This window comes from Lemur catta, chromosome 12, assembly GCF_020740605.2.
Source record: "Lemur catta isolate mLemCat1 chromosome 12, mLemCat1.pri, whole genome shotgun sequence".
Lineage (NCBI taxonomy): Eukaryota > Metazoa > Chordata > Mammalia > Primates > Lemuridae > Lemur > Lemur catta.
Window position 1 is genome coordinate 6,494,045 of NC_059139.1, and position 21,087 is coordinate 6,515,131.

General features: G+C 44.5%; 1 protein-coding gene and 1 long non-coding RNA gene across 3 annotated transcripts in view; one reads left to right on the forward strand and one right to left on the reverse strand.

Moving 5' to 3' along the window:
* LOC123648381 overlaps positions 1–18,903 on the reverse strand; it is a 31,015-nt gene extending 12,112 nt beyond the window's left edge. For both annotated transcript variants that reach the window (XR_006738597.1, XR_006738596.1), the window contains exons 1-3: positions 17,696–18,903; positions 15,616–15,719; positions 12,667–12,838 (exon numbers count right to left, since the gene is read on the reverse strand). This is a non-coding gene — a long non-coding RNA (uncharacterized LOC123648381). The remainder of the gene's footprint in view (positions 1–12,666; positions 12,839–15,615; positions 15,720–17,695) is intronic.
* Positions 18,904–18,957: 54 nt separating this feature from the next.
* The window catches only part of MARCHF6 (membrane associated ring-CH-type finger 6), a 75,307-nt gene continuing 73,177 nt past the window's right edge, over positions 18,958–21,087 (forward strand). Inside the window, exon 1 of the mRNA XM_045566320.1 lies at positions 18,958–19,269. Coding sequence (XP_045422276.1) covers positions 19,251–19,269 — 19 coding nt within the window. The 5' untranslated portion in view covers positions 18,958–19,250. The remainder of the gene's footprint in view (positions 19,270–21,087) is intronic.

Below are 21,087 nucleotides of genomic sequence, written 5' to 3' on the forward strand. Positions count from 1 at the left end.
GAAGTTCTTCCTGAAATCTTCACTTGGACAGATAAGTTTTAATTTAAATTTTTGCAAGAAAGTTCACGATGTCAGAGTGAGACCACAAAGGATAGGGAAACCATATCCTTTTGGAAACAGCAAACGTTTGCTAGCACAGAGAGAACTGCAATGAACAAAGTGTCCCCATCAAAAGAGACCAAAAGGGGAGAGCACAGTTTTGCTAATGCAAAAGGCAGGGAAGCACAAAAGAGGCCAGATTGAAACTCCTCCGAGTTGGAAGCAAGCAAAGCACTGGTGAGGGCAGAATGAGAAGCAGTGGCCAAAACCCTTTTCAATCTCTTTCCCTTTCCTCCCTGACGAGCTTTTAGTCTCAATGGTAAAACTTCTCACGTGTTTGAAGTGGGTGAACATTATTAGATTTTGGCATTCAAATCTAAATTCATAGGCTACCCTGAAAAACTTTGCTTTCTTATTTCAAAGGTGAAGAGTCTACCCTATCACTCTGGAAAGTTGGGAAATGTCCCATCTCTTTTAAGAGAGGAGGTCTATTTTTATAGAAAAAGGACTCCATTCATCACTGTTTAGGATGCTATTTGTATTTTTTCTTTTCTTACCTATTTGCTGCAGAACAAACATCCCTAAAACTTAGTGGCTTAAAACGACAATGTATTGTTTCTCATGGTTCTGCTGGTTTCTCCTGGGCTCACTGAGGCTGGAGGGTCTAGCTGGCCCCGTGCACATGTCTGGGGCCTTGGTATGGCTGTCAGGGAGCTTCTCTCACCAGGTGTACCCTAGGTGTTCTGAGAGATTGAAAATGGAATTTACAATTCTTCTTTAGATCTGTTTCCAGAGGTTATACAACAGCACTTCTGCTGCATTTTATGGGTTAAAGCAAGTCATGAGACCAGCCCAGAGTCAAGGGGTAGAAAAATAGGTCCCACCTCTTCATTTAGGGAGAAGCAGCAAAGTCACACTGCAAAGGAGTGAGGACACAGGGACACTATCCATTGGGGGCCATGACTGTAGCAATCTAACACATATTGTTAATGATGTTTAAAGGGGACATAAACATTGATTAAATTAGCTCTTGGCTCTGAACTTGTAAACTGGATGAAATTAGGCCAAAGATATATTTTGGGTTAGAAGCTCACATTCAGGCCAGTTTTAATATAGTTAATTCTTATTTTAAAACTATCAGAAATCACTTATAGATGAGTAAGAGAAATCTGACCCACTGGTTTTAAAGGAGGATTTTAACCATCAACTAAGAAAAATAACACAGAATCCATTTAGCTATTTTAAAATGCATTACTATTCTCTACCTGTAGGTCAACTCTCTTTGGTTTCCTGATGTCTAAACATTTCACAACATTGTAAGATTATGAAAGCATCCAACTCCCAAGAGGATATGGGCAAATTTGAACATAAATGTGAACTAGGGCTAGAGCATGGTTAGGTTTCTGGGGCAGAAGACACAGAGAAAGACCAGGATAATCTTCGCATACGCAACTGAGGCTTGGCCCCCTGTCACCACAGGTTGCCAAACCTGTCATACTCTGGCAATAAGGAGCAATGCTTGGATGGGGAGCAGTGTCACACTGACATCTGACCAGTTCTGCAGACTTGGCGAATTCCAAGAAATCCTTAGTGAGGAAGTGCCATGCAGAAATATCAAGGTCAGGAGACTGTCGACACACCTGCCCCAATTATTCATCCTTGCCAAATTCTACATGCTCTTTCCCACTTCAGATTCTTTTTACTAGCCTTTCTCCCTGACCATGAACTTGATATCTAGGGACACGTAGGTGAGTAATGAAGCTTAGGGGCATAAGCAGGGGATTGAGTTCAGCATCCTGAGAATACTCCCTGACTTGCCACTCTTCAGCTCCAGACCAGATTTTTTTCAGCCTCTGTCCATCCTTCAGGAATGTTTTCCCTCGGACCCCTTCAGTCAGGGCCCCTTTCTGTACACCCCAGCCTGTGCTTGAGCTCAGGGCCTTGATGCAGGAGAAGGCATGATGCCCCCCTGGGAATGGGTCCTTCAGGAACTCCGGGGCTGCTAGAGAGCTCTGGGTACTTCCAGAGGAAGAGGGAAATAGGGAGAGGAAACCTAAAAACAGAGAAATGAGGAAAGGAGAAAGAAAAAGGACAGCTTCCGGAGACAAAGGTTTCCTTTTCCACGCTTCTGCTAACACTGAGGTGGGCTTTAAATTGCCATTGAGAGGAGTCCGGAGAGGTTTGCAAATGTGTTGCTAGGGGTGTGTGTGCCACAGAAAACACCCTCCTGGGCAGCTGCTACAGGATGGGTGCCCCTGTCAGGACAGAGAGCAAAGGCTTTGTCCCAAAGCAAAAGAACTTGCAAGCCTCTCAACAAGTTCTGAGTTTTCTTCTGGACCTAACTTCTTGGAACTCAATTGGGTGAAACAATCATGCTGCTGAAGGATTTAGGGGCTGTATATGCCCTGGGCGCTGTAAATATCAAAGACAATGCTATTTTTTCTCCCTGGAAAAAAACAACTGAAACCTTTATGAATCAGCGTGGCTCTCCCTGCTCCCTCACTACCTCCACCTTCTATGTAGCCCTGTGGACATTCTGATCTGTGTCCTCCCTCTTTCTCACCCTCCCTCCCAGGCCTGCTCCTAGCTCTTCCTGGTCTGTCTGTCCCCATGGCAGCCTTCCCCCAGACCCATCTTCAGTCCTCCTTCCCTCTCCACCTCCAAAGCCATGGCTCCAGAACATGAGCGGACCATCCTGCCCAACCTCAAGTCCTCAAATGGCACCCACGGCCCATAGGTTCAAATTCAAACTCCCTAGCATGGTGTTGAAGTTGTGCCTTGGTTTACCCTCCCAGGCTTTTCTCCTCTGACTTCCCTCCTCCTTCTCTAACCACTGCCAAATATATCAAGCACTCCCACATGGCTGGGCTTTAACCCAAGCTGTTCTCTCCTCCCAGAAGGCTCTTATCCAACTTGCTGCCAAAACACAAAGTCTCCTGGAGGTGGACACAAATATTATTTCAGCTGTAAAGCTCCTCTCCAGGGCCTCCCCAGAGCCCCCAGACCAACCAGCCTCTGCTGGATGTTCCTGTGGGTTTCTGCACTCTCTGTGTTAAGACATCTGTAATGGGTTAGAGCTGGGAGTTGGAATGTCTGCCTCCCCACTGAGAGGAGGAGGTTCTCAGTGGACAGAGCTCTCCCTGAGCTCTCTCTTGTTCGTTTCAATATAGTGAGCAGGTCTCTGTATAGAGGATTCTCTGTAAACACCTGAGAGCTCATTTATCTAGTGCCATTGCAGATCTATGCAATTGCTTTTTGAACTGGCCCCACCTCCCTCTTCCCAAAATATATAAAATTGGATCTTTGACAGTTCCTCAAAATATTAGACTTAGAGCTACCATACATGGCCCAGTATCACTCGGAGGTATGTAGCCAAAAGTACTGAAAACATATGTCCACACAAAAATCTATATACAAATGCTCATAGCAGCATTATTCATAACAGCCTAAAAGTAGAAGCAATCCAATTGTCCATCAACTGATGAAGGGATAAATAAAATGTGGTATGTCCACACAATGGAATATTATTTGGCAATAAAAAGAAATGAAGTACTGATTCATGCTACAACACGGTTGGAAGTTGAAAGCAGTGAGCTAAGTGAAAGGTACCAGTTACAAAAAATCACATATCATATAATTTCATTTATATGAAATGTCCAGAAACAGTCAAATTTATAGAGAAAGAAAACAGATTAGTGGTTGCAGGGGCTGGGGAACAGAGGAGGATTGAGGAGTGACTGTTAATGGGTACGGCTTTCTTTTTACAGAGAGAAAAAGGTTCTGAACTGGATTGTGGTCATGGTGGCAAAACCGTGTGACTATACTAAATCACTGAGTCAACCTTCAGATGAATGGTATGGCATGTGAGCTATATATAACCAGGCCTTTGAGGCTGTGGGACAGTTCTCAGCCTTAGGGAGTTGTATATCATTTTTGTTCTAAGCACAAGAAAAGCGCCTTGAAACAGCTCCTGGGAGTCCCCCCTGGGGGTCCTCCGGGCAGAAGCTGGGAAGGCTGAGCGGCTGGGGGTCCTGCACCCTTTGCAGCCCCGCAGGGGCTGCAGTCCTAGAAAAGGCTGACATTCCCAAGTTCTTGGCGCCAGGGCACTCAACTGCCCTGGGGGACCCTGAAACCAATCGTCCGGACCCCAAGCCGGGCCAGGGTTTTCCGGAGGGCACGGATGGCGGCCCTACCCGCTTGGCCGTCTGCACCGGCATCTGGATTTTGCCCCTCAGAGGTGGCTGTTGACCTCTGGCTGGGGTGGGGGAGAAGAAGCGATGGTACAGGCGCCTCCCGGGGACAAGAGGGGCTGCGTCCTGGGTGGGCGCTATGCTCCCCAAGGGCTACCAGAGATAGGGGGTGGGGAGAGCTGGGAGGGAAACAGGGTGCAGAAATTTGGGGCACCGAGTCAGCGGAAAGTATCCCGACTGCCCCAGACTGAGATTGGCTCAGAATGAAAGTGACAGCAGGGGGGAGGGTTGGAAGGTTCGGGAAATAACAATGTTTGTACTAGGGAGGAAAGGAAACAGGAGTGTCAGCAGCAGGGGTTCGGGAACGCGGGAGAGCTGGAAGAAGGCGAGGTGGCACGCCGGGAGCGCGGGCCCAGACGGGCGGTGGCCGCGGCGTGGACAGCGGTTCACAGGACGCGCGGAGATGGGGGCCACCGCACCGCGTGCTCGCAATTCATCTACTCGAATGGAAACCGCGTCCCAAGCTCCCCGCCGTGTCCTGGTTTTTCTTCTAAAATGCACGCCAGCTGGAGGACTCGCAGAGCCAGGGAGAGGAGCACGCCGCACCGGGGAGCCTCGCCTCGGGGCTGGCTTGGCTTCCAGCCGCTGGGCTGCTCGGGAGCTGGTGGACGCCAGCAAGGGTGTGCCCTCGTCCTGGGCCGTCTTTCTTACGACTCTTGTTTTGTTTGTTTTGTTTTTGTATTCCCCAAATAATTTGTTATTTATTTAAAAATACATAAACTACATAGCGATAGGCAGAATGATGGTCCTCCAAAGATGTCCACTTTTTAATTTCCAGATTCTGCAAATATGTTACCAAAAAAAATGTGGACGTTGCAGATAGGATTAAGGATTTTTAGATTGGGGATGACCGTAGATTGCCTGAGTGGAACAATGTGCAGGAATCACAGAGCAGGCGGGAGGGGGGCAACGGGGAGACAGAGGAGGTCGCAGCGACGTGTTAGCTTTGCGGGTGGAGGAAGGGGAGCCAGTCAGGGAGTGCGGGCAGCTTCCAGGGGGCAGAGAGGGCAAGGAGACAGATCCTCCCGCGAGCCCTGTAAACACCTTGGTCTTAGCCCAGTGAAGCCCATTTCAGCCCCGTGAAGCCCATTTCAGACTTCTGACTTCCAGAACTGTAGGAGAATAATTTGTGTTGTTTTTAGACACTAAATCTGTGGTAATTTATAGCAGCAATAGGAAACAAATAGATAAACACGTGTCTTAAAAAATAAAGAAAATAAATCACTTGTAAAACAGCTCCCAGAATGAACTCATGGTTTTTAATACATATAATTTAGCAGTTTGATTAGCAGAACTGACGTGTGACGCATTCGTAAAGGGCAAAATGCTACATAGCTAAGGCTGGTGTGTTCCTACAGAGATACCCCAGTGATCCCACTGGCTAAGGTGGCCTCAAAGCTCAGCTGGGTTTCCAAATACCATTGTCGGCCGAAAGGAATCAGGGCTCTGTGGAGACACAGCAAATTCCAAGGTTAATGTAGGAAAGGAACACAATGAGCCCAGAACATATGATTCTGGCAGACAGTGAGGAAGTGCTCAAGGAGTGATAGGAACTTGTCAAAAGGACAAAAGAAAGGAAGCGTAAAGGGGCTCTCTCATTGGCCAAATCTGGGATCATCTGAGTAACAATAATGATAGTATTGAATTATAACCCTTCTTACTTTATTATAATCAGTCTAAAGTGAGACTCGAGGAGTACACACTGATACAATTATAGAAATGAAAAAATAAATAAATGGGGAGAAGGGAAAGCTCTTCCTTATGGTAAAATAACATCTAAAAAATGTAGAAGCAATACCGGGGTGAGAAAATACCAGTGGAATTCGTATAGTAATAATTGTGTCGGGGAGAATAGTCAACAAATGCTAAATGGTGAAGAAGGTTTGAGAAACAGGATTTGTATAGGGTCTCAAACTATCTCCCAACAGGGGGATACTTAACTAAGTAGGAAGGAGAAAATAGTAACTTTATAGTGGAGAAACCTGACAAACCTTAACCAAGCAAGCCAAGTCAACATCACCAGTAACTAGACAAATAGACATGTGCCTCCAGTATGCTACACCAGAAGGGCACAATAGTCCTGTCTGTGCTGCTCTTGCCAAAAGGCACAACCTGAATTCAATTGTGGGGAAATATCAAACAAATCAAATTGACGGATGTCTTACAAAATAATTGGCCTATACCCTACAGAAATGTCAGTGTCATGAACGACAAAGAAAGGCTAAGGACCTGATCCTTATTAAAGGAGACTAAAGAGGCTTGACAACCAAATGCAGTATGAATTCTGGATAGTGGACCTCAGAAAAATGGGGTTTTTCTTTCATTATCAAGTATATTAGTCATACTATGACATAGATGAACCTTGAGGACATTATGCAAAGTGAAATGATCTAGTCACAAAAGGACAAATATTGTGTGATTTCATTTATATGAGGTATCAAGAATAGTCAAATTCACAGAGACAAAGTAGAATGGTGGTTACTGGAAGCTGGGAGGAGGGGAAATGGGAAATTAGTGTTTGATGTGTCCAGAGTTTCAGTTTGGGATGACAAGGAAGTGCTAGAGATGGACAGTTCTGATGGTTGCAGAGCACTGTGAATGTAATTAATGGCATAAATTGTGCATTTAATAATTGTTAAAATGGTACATCTTATGTTACATTTTACTACAATAAAAATATTTTTTAAAACATTACAACTTTCAAATACATCAACATTAATAGATGACAAAAGTTGTTTAAGGTTTGTAGATTATATAATAATGGTGTGTCAAAGTTAATTTCCTCATTTTGGTAAATGTACTGTGGTTATGTAAGAAAATGTTTGTGTGTGTATATGTGTGTGTTTAAGAAACATACATTGAAGTATTTAAGGGTAACAAGCTATCATGTCTACAATCTATTCCTAAATGGTTTAGAAAAATTAATACATACAAGTTATATATGTATGGATAGAGGTAAAGAGTGATGAAGAAGCAAATGTGGCAAAATATTAACATTTGGGGAATGTGTGTGAAATGTTCATGGAAATTTTTATAATACTATTGTTGTGACATTACTATAAGCCTAAAATTATTTCAAAATAAACAGTTTAAAAAATATGAAGAGGGTCAACTAACTGAAATGGGACACTCTCTGGAAGAAATATAGGTCTCATGCCTTAGGGTCAAGATGCAGTGAGCTGTCCTGGCAGCCAGGCCTCTGGGATGTCCTAAGGCAGAAGGGATAGGAACAAGGGATGCAGGGTTCCCAGCCTCACTGGTGGACCAAAAAGAGGTTGGGAGCTGTTAGAAAGGAATGTAGAGATGGGCCAGATCCTAGGACACAAGGTCAGCTTGAGTTTGCATCCATCCAAGGAGTTCCAATGGGAAAGGTGAGGCAGAGAAGCCAGGAGGCTGATGAAGGTCTGTTCTGGAGCTGGGGGCATTGGAATGGTGCTCAAAAGCACCCCCTTCTCCCCCTACCACACACACAACATAGGAGAATCTCACCGACTTAGTGATGAGCAAAGTAAATTATGTCCACACTATATGTGTCTATTCATGTAAAGCTCAAACACAGGCAGAACAAATGAATGGTGACAAAAGTCGTACCCATGTCCATGGGGAGTGGGAACTTGGTGGGCTTCTCTATCTTAATCTGGGTGTTGTTTTCAATTTATTAAAATGCGCACTTACATTTTGTGCACTTTTCCCTGTATGTGTTAATCCTCCATTTAAAAAGGTTTACCCCCACCCCCACCTTGGCATACAGCACTGAGATTGCATCCATCAATAGAGATTTGATGCACCTTATTTGTTATTTTGTTGCTAAGCAACACAGTCTAAGCTGCACAACCAAGTGACGCCAACCATTAGCAGCGGACGTGAGGGATGTGCTAAATCAAGGACCCAAGAGTGATGGCTCGTGTACAACTCCCACTCCCAGCTCCCCTTTTGCTCTCAGAGGTGGGGTATGGGGGGTGGGGGGCCTCGGGCAACACAGAACAAGCAGAAGGCCTGGCCCCTCCTGCCGTGGGTGCCAGCTGCTGTGAGCCACTCGCCCCGCCTGCCTGCCTAGTGCATCCATTGCCATGGCAACCACTTCCCCAGTACTGGGGCTAAAATGAGGCTCTGTGGGTGTCTTGGCAGTGATTGGAGGTCTCCCCTGCTGTGGAATGGAGTGGCCTGATGAGGAGAATGATGAGTCACTGCAGGAAAAGGCTGATGCTTGCGGGACAGGTACAGATCCGAGGCTGGTGGACAGGTCTCAGAGTGCGGTGAAGGTTGTCTAAAGGCAGGGGCATCAACAGAAAGACGTAAGGACTAGTAAAAGCTAAAACCAAGTGGGAATAAAGACCACCCAGATGAGAACAAACAAAGGCTATTCAGAGCTTGCTGTGCAAAAGGAGTTGGCCACCCGCCCCTTGTGTTTGGCACAGACTCAAAGGCAGGCAGAGGAGCTGGGAAAGCTTCATAGTGGAAAAATGAAAGGTTCCTGGTGTGCCCTCATTGGAAACAGTTGGTCTGGGGACACTGCAAGTGGCTAACTAGAAGCAGGGTAGCCCATGTGACTGGGGGCCTATTTGGCTTTCTCTGGCTAGTCCTAACTTGGAAGCAGCAGCAAAGTAGCTAGGAAGCTGGTAGTTATTAAGTACTGGCCACTTTGGGCAGATTGCTGCAGAGGTTGTGGTTTGGCTTCCTGGACTGGTTGTAGCAGAGTGTGGGTCCGAGTTCTATTGTTGTATATGGTCTAGCTGTTGTCTGTTTGTATATTCACTCTCTTAGTGAATACTCAGAAGTTGGACTGGTCAAGAAAGAGGTCTCTACAATTTTATTAATCAGGAAGTGGGGCACTCTGCTGTATAAGGACACAGTTTTGAGGGCTACCCCAGGAGGAGTGGGACATGGAGCTTCTGAATAACTGGTTAAAATTTAAATGAAAAATCCTGTTATGATCACAGTCAATCTCTGTTGGTGCAAGTGTGAACTAAAGTGTCAGAAGCCTGGACTTAAGGTGGGGCGAAGAGTGGCAAGTAGGTTGAGGGACCAGGGGTAGAAACTCAGCACCGTGGGCACCAGGGGAGCAGACATTTGCCCTCCCCAGGGAAGGGAAGGACGGGCCAGTGGGGAGACTGGCCGCTCCCCCTAGAACTGTGTTTGAGTGAGAGAGGAGCAGTTCTCCAGAAGAAAGGTGGATATTATCATCAGTAGAAGTGACAGGGAGGACTTCACAGACAAAAATAACATGCATGCGTATTCCTACATAGTTCTTTTTTTTCAGACAAGGTCTCACTCTATTGCCTCAGTGGAGTGCAGTGACATCATCATAATTCACTGCAGCCTCAAACTCCTGGGCTCAATGATCCTCCTGCCTCAGCCTCCCAAGTAGCTGGAGCTAAAGGCATGCCCCACCACGCCCAGCAAATTTTTTAAATTTTTTGTGGAGATGGGGTCTCACTATGTTGCTCAGGCTGGTCTTAAACTCCTGGCCTCTCCTGGCCTCAAGTGATCAGCCTCAGCCTCCCAAAGTGCTGAGAATACAGGCTTAAGCCACTATGCCCAGCCTCATATGTAATTCTTAATGCAGCTATAACTTATCTTGAGGACAGGGATCAGGTCTTAGACCTGCCTAACTTGCTTATTTGGGGGCCTAACATAACATATGACACAGAATAAGCACTCAAAAGGTGTTTGATAATCATTGTCTGCCATAACAGAATATTGTAGACTGGGTGGCCTAAACCTCATAGGGACACTAATCCCATCATGGGGACCCCACTCTCATGAAGTCATCTAAATACAATTGCCTCCCAAAGGCCCCATCTACAAATGCCACCATATTAGGGAGTAGGATTTTAACATGTGAATTTTGGGGGAAGGAGAACACATTCAGTCCATAGCAATAATACAGACATGCAAGAAGATAGCAAGAGAAATTCAACTTCAGAGCTCAATGATTTCCACAAACAAAGGAGATATGCCAGGTAATCCTTTGTACTCCGGATGTCTAAGATAAAAACTTTCAGGAAGAGTTTCACTTTGGAGCAAATATACAATTTCAGGTTAGAGGCTAAAATAGCAGATGAAAATGTATAGTCTCTCCTCAGTCTCCATGGGGGATTGGTTTTAGCACCTCAAAAATAGCAAAATCCATGGATGCTCAAGTCCCTTATATTAAATGGTGTACTATTTACATATAACCTGTGCACATCCTTTCATATACTTTAAATCATCTCTAGATTACTTAGAACACCTAATACAATGTGAATGCTATGTAAATAGTCATTATACTGTATTATTTGGGGAATAATGACAAGAAAAAAGTCTATGCATGTTTAGTACAGACACAACCATCCTTTCTCTTTTAATATTTTTAATCTGTGGTTGGTTAAATCCATGGATGCGGAACCCACGAATACAGAGGGCTGACTGTATATATAAAGAGATTCATCAGTTAGAAAGGTATACTCATCTGTGGCCTAGGAAGCTGATCCTAAGAACTGTCGTAGCCTTGTGTGGCGCAGGAGATTGAAACCCTAGGCTCAGCTACAGCCGTTGGAGTGACCAAGTCAACACCAAAGTCTATCGGTGATGAATAAAGCATCTGCAAGCAGGAATATTTTCTAACCTGCTGTATTTGTTTCCTGTGGCTGCTGTAACAAATTACTGCAAACTGTGAAGCTTAAAACAACAGAAGTTTGTTCTCTCACAGTTCTGGAGTTGAGAAGTCTGAAAACAAGGTGTTGGCAGGGCCACGTTTCCTTCAGAGGCTCTGAGGACGATCCATTCCTTGGCTCTCTCAGCTTTTGGCAGTGCTGGCATTCCTTGGCCTCTGGCTGCATCGCTCCAATCTCTGCTCTGTCCTCCCACTGCCTTGTCCTCCTCTGTGTGTCTCAAATCTCCCTCTGCCTCATTCTTAGAAGGACACTTGTCATTTCCTTTATGATCCACCTGGATAACCCAGATAATCTCCTCATCTCAAGATCATTAATTTAATTACACCTTCAAAGAACTTTTTCCAAATAAGGTAATATTCACAGATTGTGGGGGATTAGAAGATGGATATATCTTTTTTGGGGGGGGCACCATTTAGCCCATTACACCTACCTCCCAAGGCAACAACATTGAGCCAGTTTCAGTTTACTCCCGAAAATGCATGTTGACTGTCACAGAGCTCCCACGATGTCCTGGAGCTAAGCCCATGGACTCACATGAGGCAGCCCAGCATCCACCCTCAGAGGTGGGATTTATCACCACCCTGAGGTGATCTGACTTAGCCTGGGAAACATAGCGTAGCTTCAGGTGATTCCTGGGTTAAAGGAACCTCTCAATGTGGACGTGGTCAAGCTGTAGATAAAATGATTATATCTCCCCAAATTCATATGTTAAATGCCTACCCCCTCCAAGGTATTAGGAGGTAAGACCTTTGGGAGGTGAATAGGTCATTAGGGTAGAGTGGGATTAGTGGCCTTATAAAAGAAGCCTGAGGGAGACCCCTCACCCTTCCTGCCATGTGAGGTTATCGTGACAAGCCACCATCTATGAACCAGGAAGAAGGCCCTCACCAGACAATGAATATGCTGGCACCTTGAGTTTGAACTTCCTGGCCTCCAGAACTTTAAGAAATACATTTCTGTTGTTTATAAGTAACCCAATTTATTGTATTTTGTTATAGCAGCCAGAACAGACTAAGACAGTTCATTTTGATGCCTTTCTACTCTCAGGGGTGGATCTCCTCACTCATTTATCCCTGGGGTCTGTGGAGCTTGCTCGGTTCAGCATTTCGCAGAGTGCCTGCTAGGACACTCCGGCTATGTGAGAGGACCTCCTAGGAAAGGTTCCCTGGTCAAGGACATGTGGACCACACTGGTGACCATATTTCCCTCTCGAAGGTCCTCAACACATTTTAATAGGTTAAACTCACCCAGAAACCCTATAGTAAAGAAGTCCAGTATTTCCCAACTTGCCTACAACCCTTTATAGCTAGTAAAACACACTCTGCTTAGGAAGGGAAATCTATTGAAAAGGACATGTATGGGCATGTGTTTGCTGTGTGCTTCCTCTAGGTTGGCAGAACTGGAGAATGTCAGATTGTGCCTGATCTCTGGCCCTATTTGCAATTCCAGGGCTGGTGCCAACTGCTGGCTCTAATAGGCCCTGTCCCTGCTAGGCACCTGCTAACGTGCTGACGTTTGCTTCCTCCCAGGATTCAATCATGCTTGTGCAGGATTTATTGATCTTGCTTGACACTGCGACAGACAGCACAGAACCCTCAGCTGCGTGGAGCCCCCTGCAGCCCTCCCCACACCCTGTCCTCTCACAGTAGTCGGGGAACCTGCCTTGCTTGTGGGTGAGCTTTTGTGTGCACAGGCACTAAATAAAGCTGCATCTCCTTTACCTGGCTTTGTTGAGCAGTGAAGTAAAAAGCATGGCAGCTGGATCTGAATTTATGTGTGGCTCAAAGAAGAGGTTCCAGGCTTCTCTTTTCCCCTCTTTAGTCTTTTCGAAGGAACTTCAAGGTCCAGTATGTCACATGGACAGACACTCAGGGTGCTATCATTCAGGAAGACCTGTAGGAGTCAACCATACTTAGTCTTCTTTATTTTTACAAGAATGAGGAGATTGAAAAAAACAGAAAATTAGATTTTATCTCACTGGAAAAATTATGGGAGAATTTTGTGGTAAATCTCAGGAGGTTCTGTAAAATAAGTGTATCTTTATGAATATCAACAAGAATGTTCTTAATGATAACATGCAATTTCAAATTTAAGAATAATTTTAAAATTTTGCTGTTCCACTTAATGAAAAAGATATGAGTGAAAGAATATGAGGACTGTGCCTTCAATGTATTACTCCATAGATTATTTGATAAATGGTGAGACTTGATGGTCATTACCTTAACCAAATGATTAAACTCAGAATGCTAATTGTGGTAAAACCTGACTTTCTGGCCTCCTGATGTACTCTAATGTGAAAAACACATCATCATCTATCAGATATTTTTGGTAAAACATGCTTAAGTTGAATCAAATCAAGCCTCTAGGCCTAACTTCTAGTTTACAGGAAATACAGGGACTAAAGGAACAAGTTAAACGACACCAAAAGGAATCAATCAGACAAATTTAGAATGAGGGACAATTCCATAAAACAACTGCATGGTCTTCCAAAAGGCACTGCCATCAGAAAATGAAAGGCATAGGGAGCACTCTAGACTAAGGGGACCATGAGGTCAAACCAGTGGCAATGCATAAAACTAGATCAGACCCTTGTTAAACAAACAAACAAACAAATTATAAAGGACATTCTTGGGACAATTAGAGAAACTTTAGATTCTATATATTATTATGGAATGGTGATGGTTTTATTTCCAAATGATACAGAAAATAAATAAAAGTATAGTTAAAATAAATATGGCTAAATATTAACAATTGTTGAATCTAGGTTGAGGGCATAGGTATTCATTGCATTATTCCTTTAACTTTTCAAAATGCTTATAACAAAAGTTTGGAGAAAAAAAGAACTATGTTCTTGAAGTCCTTCATCTCAGCAACATCTTGGGTTAAATTATAAGTAATTTTTATGTGAATATTGTATCTGAATATGTCAAGAATAAGAAACACATGGTACTCTATTTTGATTATTTGATTTGACTCAATGTATATCATTGTTGAGCATAGCTACATGAAGTACTGAAATTAAATTCATTACAACTAAGAAATCCAGATATTAAAGTATAGGCACCTTAACCTTAATGTATGGTTGTTACTGGATTAATTTTTCAGCCATCATATGAATTTGTTTCTTCCTAAGAAAGGCATTCATATACATGTTGTTATTTCAGGACCATAAAGTATCACCGGAAAATCATGCATTATTCATCTAGCCAATATTTACTGACATCCCACTTCAAGTTAAGTCCTGTTTTGGCCTTGGTAAAACATCAGTAAATGAAATGAGGCCTCCAACACTGAGGAGCCACAGGCCACAGATTCTCACATGCTTAAGGACAGGTGTGCACTCATCAATGGAGAAGTGCAGAGTTCTCCAAAGATTTCGCTTGTGTGCACCCTAAAATGTCATGCACACCCTCATTTGTTGACAAATAAAATTTTTCACTTTATGTTTAAATGGTGGTAAAAGATGTAATTCCAGTATAAAAATTAATATTTTAAAATAGTTTCATCATTGTTTTAAAAAAAGTTATAGTAAGTACAGTAATCTATTTGGTAACTTCTGTACTTGAGGTTTTTGGATGGTTTCTGCTATCTGTTGTCTGTTAGTTCTTGCTCATGGTGTCTAGTGCTACATATATGTGCATGCACATACACATATATATTAAAAAAAAAAACCATATGGTTATTAAGTATGAAATGTCCGATTTCCTTAAGTACTAAGTTTGACAGTTGATATCTCTGACATTTCACTTTGACACTTCTTGTTTTATGTTTAGTGGGAAGATACATCCTCAGTCTTTCAAATGCACATTTTGGCTTGTGATTATCTTTTAAATTTTTTTGTAGAGCAATTTTTGTGAAATCATGGATAAGTCAAAAATTCGTGTTATTTTCGAATATGAGTTCTGTTGTGGAACCAATGCAGCGCAGACAGCTCAATTTATCAATGAAGTGTTTGGGAAGGATGTGGCTAATGCACAGTATGTTGATGGTTTGAGAAGTTCTGTTCTGGTGATTTTAATCTTGAAAATGAGTGACGTGGGCAACCTGGGATCAAGGTGGATAATGATGGGCTGAATCTGTAGCAGGCGCGAATCCTACTCAACCAATGGGTGAATTAGCAGCAAGGTTTGACATTACTATTCCAACAATATTGGACCATTTGAAATAACTTGGCAAAGTAAAGAAGCTGGATAGATGGGCTCCTCATGAATTAAATAAGCATCAGCAGAGAAACTGTCTGGAAGCTTGCCTTTCTTTGCTGTCACAACATAAAGGTGAACCATTTCTACACTGTATTGTTACATGTGATGAAAAATGGATTCTTTTTGACAACCACAAGCATTCAGCACAATGGTTGGATAAAGATGAAGTGCTGAAACACCATCCAAAACCGAACATTCATCAAAAAAACCTAATGGTGTCTGTTTGGATGTGTGTCCGTGTGTGTGTGTGTGTGTGTGTGTGTGTGTATAAAATACAGACATGCACACACATCCATATACAACTATTTCTATAGCTGTCTGTTTACATTTTTAAACGTGAACTCATAATGATATCTACATTTCCAATCCAATACCTAAAGGTTCTTTCTAGATTTCCCCCTTTCCATGTTTGCATTTTCTTCAGCAATGAGAAATATGGTCATCAATATTCTCAATATATTTACTTACTTGCTCAATGTAATCAATTGTCCAACCATACCAGTCTTCTCTCTGCCACCTGCACACCCCTCCTTTCAGCCCCCATGTTTTTGCCTCATCACTGTTGGGTCTCACTGTAGGAAGGTAAGAGAAACAAAAAAGAAAGACGGAAAGGAAGGGAAGATGGGAAGGGAAGAGAAAATAGAAACAGAAGGGACAATGGGAAGAGTTTAATATGAAGATAATGCCATGAATTGCCTTCAGTTATCTGTTCGTGTCAATAATGTTAAGCTTATGGTAAAGTACTTTACCTAATTGCCATATCTGTTTCTTCAGCAGCAATTCTATGCAATTCTTGTAAAGTCATGGGTTTCAATGTAAACTCTTGCTCCAAGTAAAAATGTTGAGTTTTATGGCAGTGTTAGGCAGCTAGGTGGTATGGCAAACTAGTAAGGTTTATAATTTGGAGTCAGACAGACCTGTGCCTAATTCTGCTTCCTCTTCTGCTATGTGTATGGCTGACGGCTAATTACTTATCGGCTGTGTGTCTGACTGCTGAACTGTAAAATATGTATAATCTTTACTTCACAGGATTGCTATTGATACTCATTGGACATATAAGGGAGTTTGGTTATTATTATTAGTTTGTTATTATTATACTTAGTGCTCAAAAAATTACAGTGTCCTCCTACATTTCTCCTCTTATTCATTTTATTGCTCTATGGAAACCCAGCATTACTATAGTAGCCTCACAGTACAGTAAACACATACACACACACAAACAAATGAGGCAGGAATCATGTGTATACTGTGCCTTGAATAAACTGTATTTTTTGATTGGAATAACATTTTTTTCAGATGAAAATTCTATGCCAATTCTAACATTGGTTTTCTTGGATAAAAGTGTGGCAAATGAAACTATTTCCATATAACATTAGTGTCCTCATTTGAAAACAATGAGACTTCTAATTCTATGGAACTGTATTTGGTCCTCCCTCTTCTTGTGGGAAATGTTCTTTCCCCACTTCAACAAGGTAGTGTCCACTGTTCTCATCCAGCAGCGCCCACGTTCTTACATGAACATATTACAAGAACAGTTACAAGAACATGATAATTTCCATGTTCTTACAGATCCTGGATCTTCATCACCATCATTTGGTTCAGGGATGGGCAACCAGCTGGACCAATTAACTCTCCTTTCCTGGGAATTTTTAACTTGGGACCAGAGATCATCATCCTTAGCCTTTTCTCACAGTTAGGCTGAAGATGTGACACTGAGAGCTATTGGTGGCCTGTTTCCAGCCACGTGGAGGAAGTTGGTCCAACAGCATGAAGCCAATGTGCAGAGAGAAGCAGAGCTGAGGCATGGGTAGAGAGAAGGACTCAGGTCCTAGCAGTTCCTGAGACCCAGCAGACCCCTTCCCTTCTTGCAATATGTTCATATCAACAGTACATGTCTCCTGTTAGCCTAGCAGTTTAGCTGAGTTCCTGTCAATGGCAACCAAGAGGTCTGACTTACATATTCAAAGAGCTGTTGTGAGGACCAGTGCCTGACACATAATAGGGAATCAACAAATGTTGGTTTATCACTTTTATATTCAACACCCAAAATCTGAATGAAAAAAGGCTGGGGCAACTCCAGAAGAGTATTACCACATAGAAGGGAGAATTGGTTAAAAGGTTAACTTTCCTTTGAGCATCACAAGGGAAGACAACTAAAGACAAAAGGAGGGAGCCCTGCTCAGTGAGGTGGTTCATGCCAGTAATCCCAGCACATTGGGAGGCAGAGGCAAGAGGATCACTTGAGGCCAGGAGTTTGCGACCAGCCTGGGCAACACAGTGAGACACCATCTCTACCAAAAATATAAAAGTTAGCCAGGTGTGGTGGTGCACTCTGGAGTCCCAGCTACTCAGGAGGCTGAGGCAGGAGGAACCACCAGGAGTTTGAGGTTGCAGTGAGTTATGACACCACTGCATTCCAGCCTGGGCAACAGAGTGACACCCTGCCTCAAAAAGGAAGGAAAAAAAAAAAAGGAGAGAGCCACCCCCACTACTCGCACACACATTCCTCTAATCTTAACGTGACCCTGCTGCCAGGAGGTTCACATACCTGCTCTTAAGTACTTCCAGTCCTTCCTGCAGCAAATCTCAGTCTTTCAGAATCCTTCTGAATGGTCCTGACCTGTGCCACTAGTCTCAGCCTGACTGAGAAGCGCTCGGTAACAGGACTTACAGAGTGTGAGCTCTTGTTGGGCTTGAGCCGGAGAGGTGCGGGGTTGGCAAAGAGCTGCCCTCAAATTTAGTTTCTTGGGAGGTAATACAAACATATTTAAGGAATGGCTGTCTGTTCAAGGGCAGACCTTGAAATGAGTAGGTCTCCATTATTGTGCAAAGGCTATTCTCTGTCTGAAGGATTCCATTTCCTTATTTTTACTGCAAGCCTTATTCTGATGAGGCTTGGGGGAAGGGTCTTTCCAATTCCTCCACTTAGACTGGAGAGGTTGCTACTAGCATTCTTACATCTATCTTTGCTAAATCATCTGCGTATCGTTCAAAGATTTTTTTGAGGTTGCAAAGACTTTTTTCCTAATCAGACAATACTAATGTGATGGCCCTTTTAATATGTATTCTCTAAATATTAGTATCTCTTCATTCAGGGAAAAAGCCAAAGATTACAGGGAGGAAGGATGGCGTAATGACGGCAGAACTCAGCCTTTCATCATTCTTCCATGGGCATTTGAGTTCTGCCCAAGCAAGCGTCCCTGACTCAGTGCGCAAAGCCCTGCCCGGCATCTGCACCAATTTCCCTTAGAGACAGATTATGTTTCCACCTTCAGGTAGTCCTTCCAACCAAATGCAGAAGTATTCCTGGGAGGAATTTTGGTAAAGTCAGTGTTTTGTCTTTTTCGTTTCACTTATCTTTTAGTACTTCTTCAAAACGTGCAGAACCATCCTGGTGCTGAACAAAAGTGCTTAACCCCGGGCTCACTCTGGACATGAGGCAGCAGAATCTCGGGGCGGGGGCGGGGGGCTCAAGCTTGCATTTTTACAAGAGCCTCCAGTCACTGCTAAGTACCCCAAGGATGGGGGGGCCTTTGCCTCGCTCGTGGCCTGGGCCGCCGCCAGGCTGCGGCCTCTGCACCGGGCGCGCGCCCATGTTCTCTTCCCGCAGCTCTGCGCCTTCTTTCTCCCTCCAGATGCTGCCATCAAAGCTCGGCTACTGCTTAGGCTTCAGCCCCGTTCTCCCGCGCAGCCTTCGCGCCTCGCCCTACGTGGCCCTTCACACGCCGGCTAGCGCCCCTCCCGGGCCAGTCCTCCCTGCCCCCGCCGCCGAACGAGGGTGCGCGCCACCGGAAGTGACGCCACCTGTCGTTGGAGCGCTCCCGCCCCTTCCGCCTCGGCGCCCCGCCCAGGCCTCGCCCCTCCGCGCTCCCTGCCCGTCCCCCTCCGCTATCGCTCGCTTTCTGTCAGCCTGTCTCCCTCTCCCTCTCCCCTTCTCTCCTTTCTCACGCTTCCTCTCTCGCACCTGAGCACACGCACCTGCCCGGGCCCGGCTCCCTCTCCCTTCTTCCCTCCTCCCCCTCCCTTGTCCCCGCCCGGCCGGAAGGCTCGGGCCCCGGCCGCGGGAGCCTCGTGGCTGCGTCACCGCCGCCCCCCCAGACAAGATGGACACCGCCGAGGAAGGTAAGTCGGCTGCGCGGCGGCGCCCGCGCCCTCGCACTGGCGCCCGGGTTCGGGCCCCGAGCCGCGCGGGTGGGCGGCGCTCGAGGCGAGCTGGGGGGATCGCGGCGGGGCGGGAGGCCAGGCCGTTTGCCCGCGTGCTGGTGCGAGGGGCGGCTGAGCCCCTCGGCGCGGCGCAGAAGGTGACCCCCCGCGCGTCCCCGCCGTTTCCCGCCCGCGTCGGCAAGGGGGGCGGGGACCCCGCCCCGGCCGCGCCGCTGCCCGGAACCGGGTGGCTTCCCCCGCCGCCGCCGTCGCGCCTTTCCCCGCAGGAGGGGCCGCTGTCGTTGCTGCTTGAAGTACGGGGGCGTTTTCCACACCCTTCCCCCACTCGATTTTGCCTTTCTTTATGTCCTTTTGCCCATTGCTATGCAGGCCCTAGCCCCTCGCCACAAAACTTCTTTGTTGACTTTGAAACTTCGCGAAAAATACCCCGACAGGTGACGGCCCACTGAAGTGAACTGACCCCTATTTAAAAACCTTGCCCTCTGCTTGCCTACCCCTAAAGAATTTGTTTACTAAACGGGGAAGAGGAAGGCCTAAAGACATTAATCGGAGGAGGGAGGCTCTTTTGTTTTGATGGGGTTTATTTTGTTTTTCATTCTTTACGCCCATAAGCCGGGTTTTGTTTGTTTTCCGAGTGCGTGTGTTTTGGATATGGTTATTTGGAACAAATTGATCCTTCTGAATACACAGGATATAAACAGCCAAAAAAAAGTACACTTTATGAGTATTGAAGTGCATTCCCCCCCATGAAGGTAGTAGGTTATTTTTAAGCAGTTTGTTTTTAGAGTCTAAAATAATTAGTGAATTTATAGAGGAAATTACTAAATTATTCTGCTTGATGTTCTGGTTATCAGTGCAAATGCTTTTATACTTTAGGTATATTTATGTGGGGATAAGTGTCTTTCAACCTTATGGATTACGTTTTTGGCGATTTTAAATGAAAATATCGAATACTGTCGTGTAGTGCAATAATGAGTGATAAAAAGTTTAGTATTATCTGTGTAATGAGTTGATAAAACTGGAATTATTTTTTAAAGAACTCTTTCTTTAATAAAAAATCTTAACTATAGTGACATGTGGCACTTGACAGTTTACAAAAGCATAGTCATGTACATTCCTGTTTGATCTTCATAACAGCCCTGTGGATTAGATAGGTATTATCTTTCATAGGTGTGGAAATTTAGGTTTAGTTATTTTTATTTATTTATTTACTTTTGAGACAAGTTCTCGCTCTGTCGCCCTGGCTACAGTGCAGTGTCGTCATAATAGCGCACTGCAACCTCAAACTCCTGGGCTCAAGCAATCCTCCTGCCTCAGCCTCCCAAGTAGCTGGGATTACAGGTGTGTGTCACCAAGTCCAGCTAATTTTTCTGTTTTTTTTTGAGAGATGGGGTCTCGCTCTTGCTCAGGCTGGTTTTGAACTCCTGGCCTCAAGCAGTCGTCTGGCCTCAGACTCCCAAAGTGCTGGGATGATAGATGTGAACCCTCCTCCCCCAGCCCTTAGTTAATAGCTTGTCCAAGGTTCACACAGGTAGTAGGAGACAGATTTAAACCTAAGTATTCTGACTGCGCATAGTCTCTCTTTTATTATATCACACTTGAGTTTATTAGATACACTGGGTGAAGCTAATTGTCACTGGAAACTCTTTTGGAAAAACTAGTAAAGTGAAACTGCTGAAGGTTAGGAATTACATTCTTTTTGACAGGTGGTCCTTGTAAATTTCCACCTACATAGGATTTAAATTTTAATGAGTATATCTAGTACGGCATGTATTT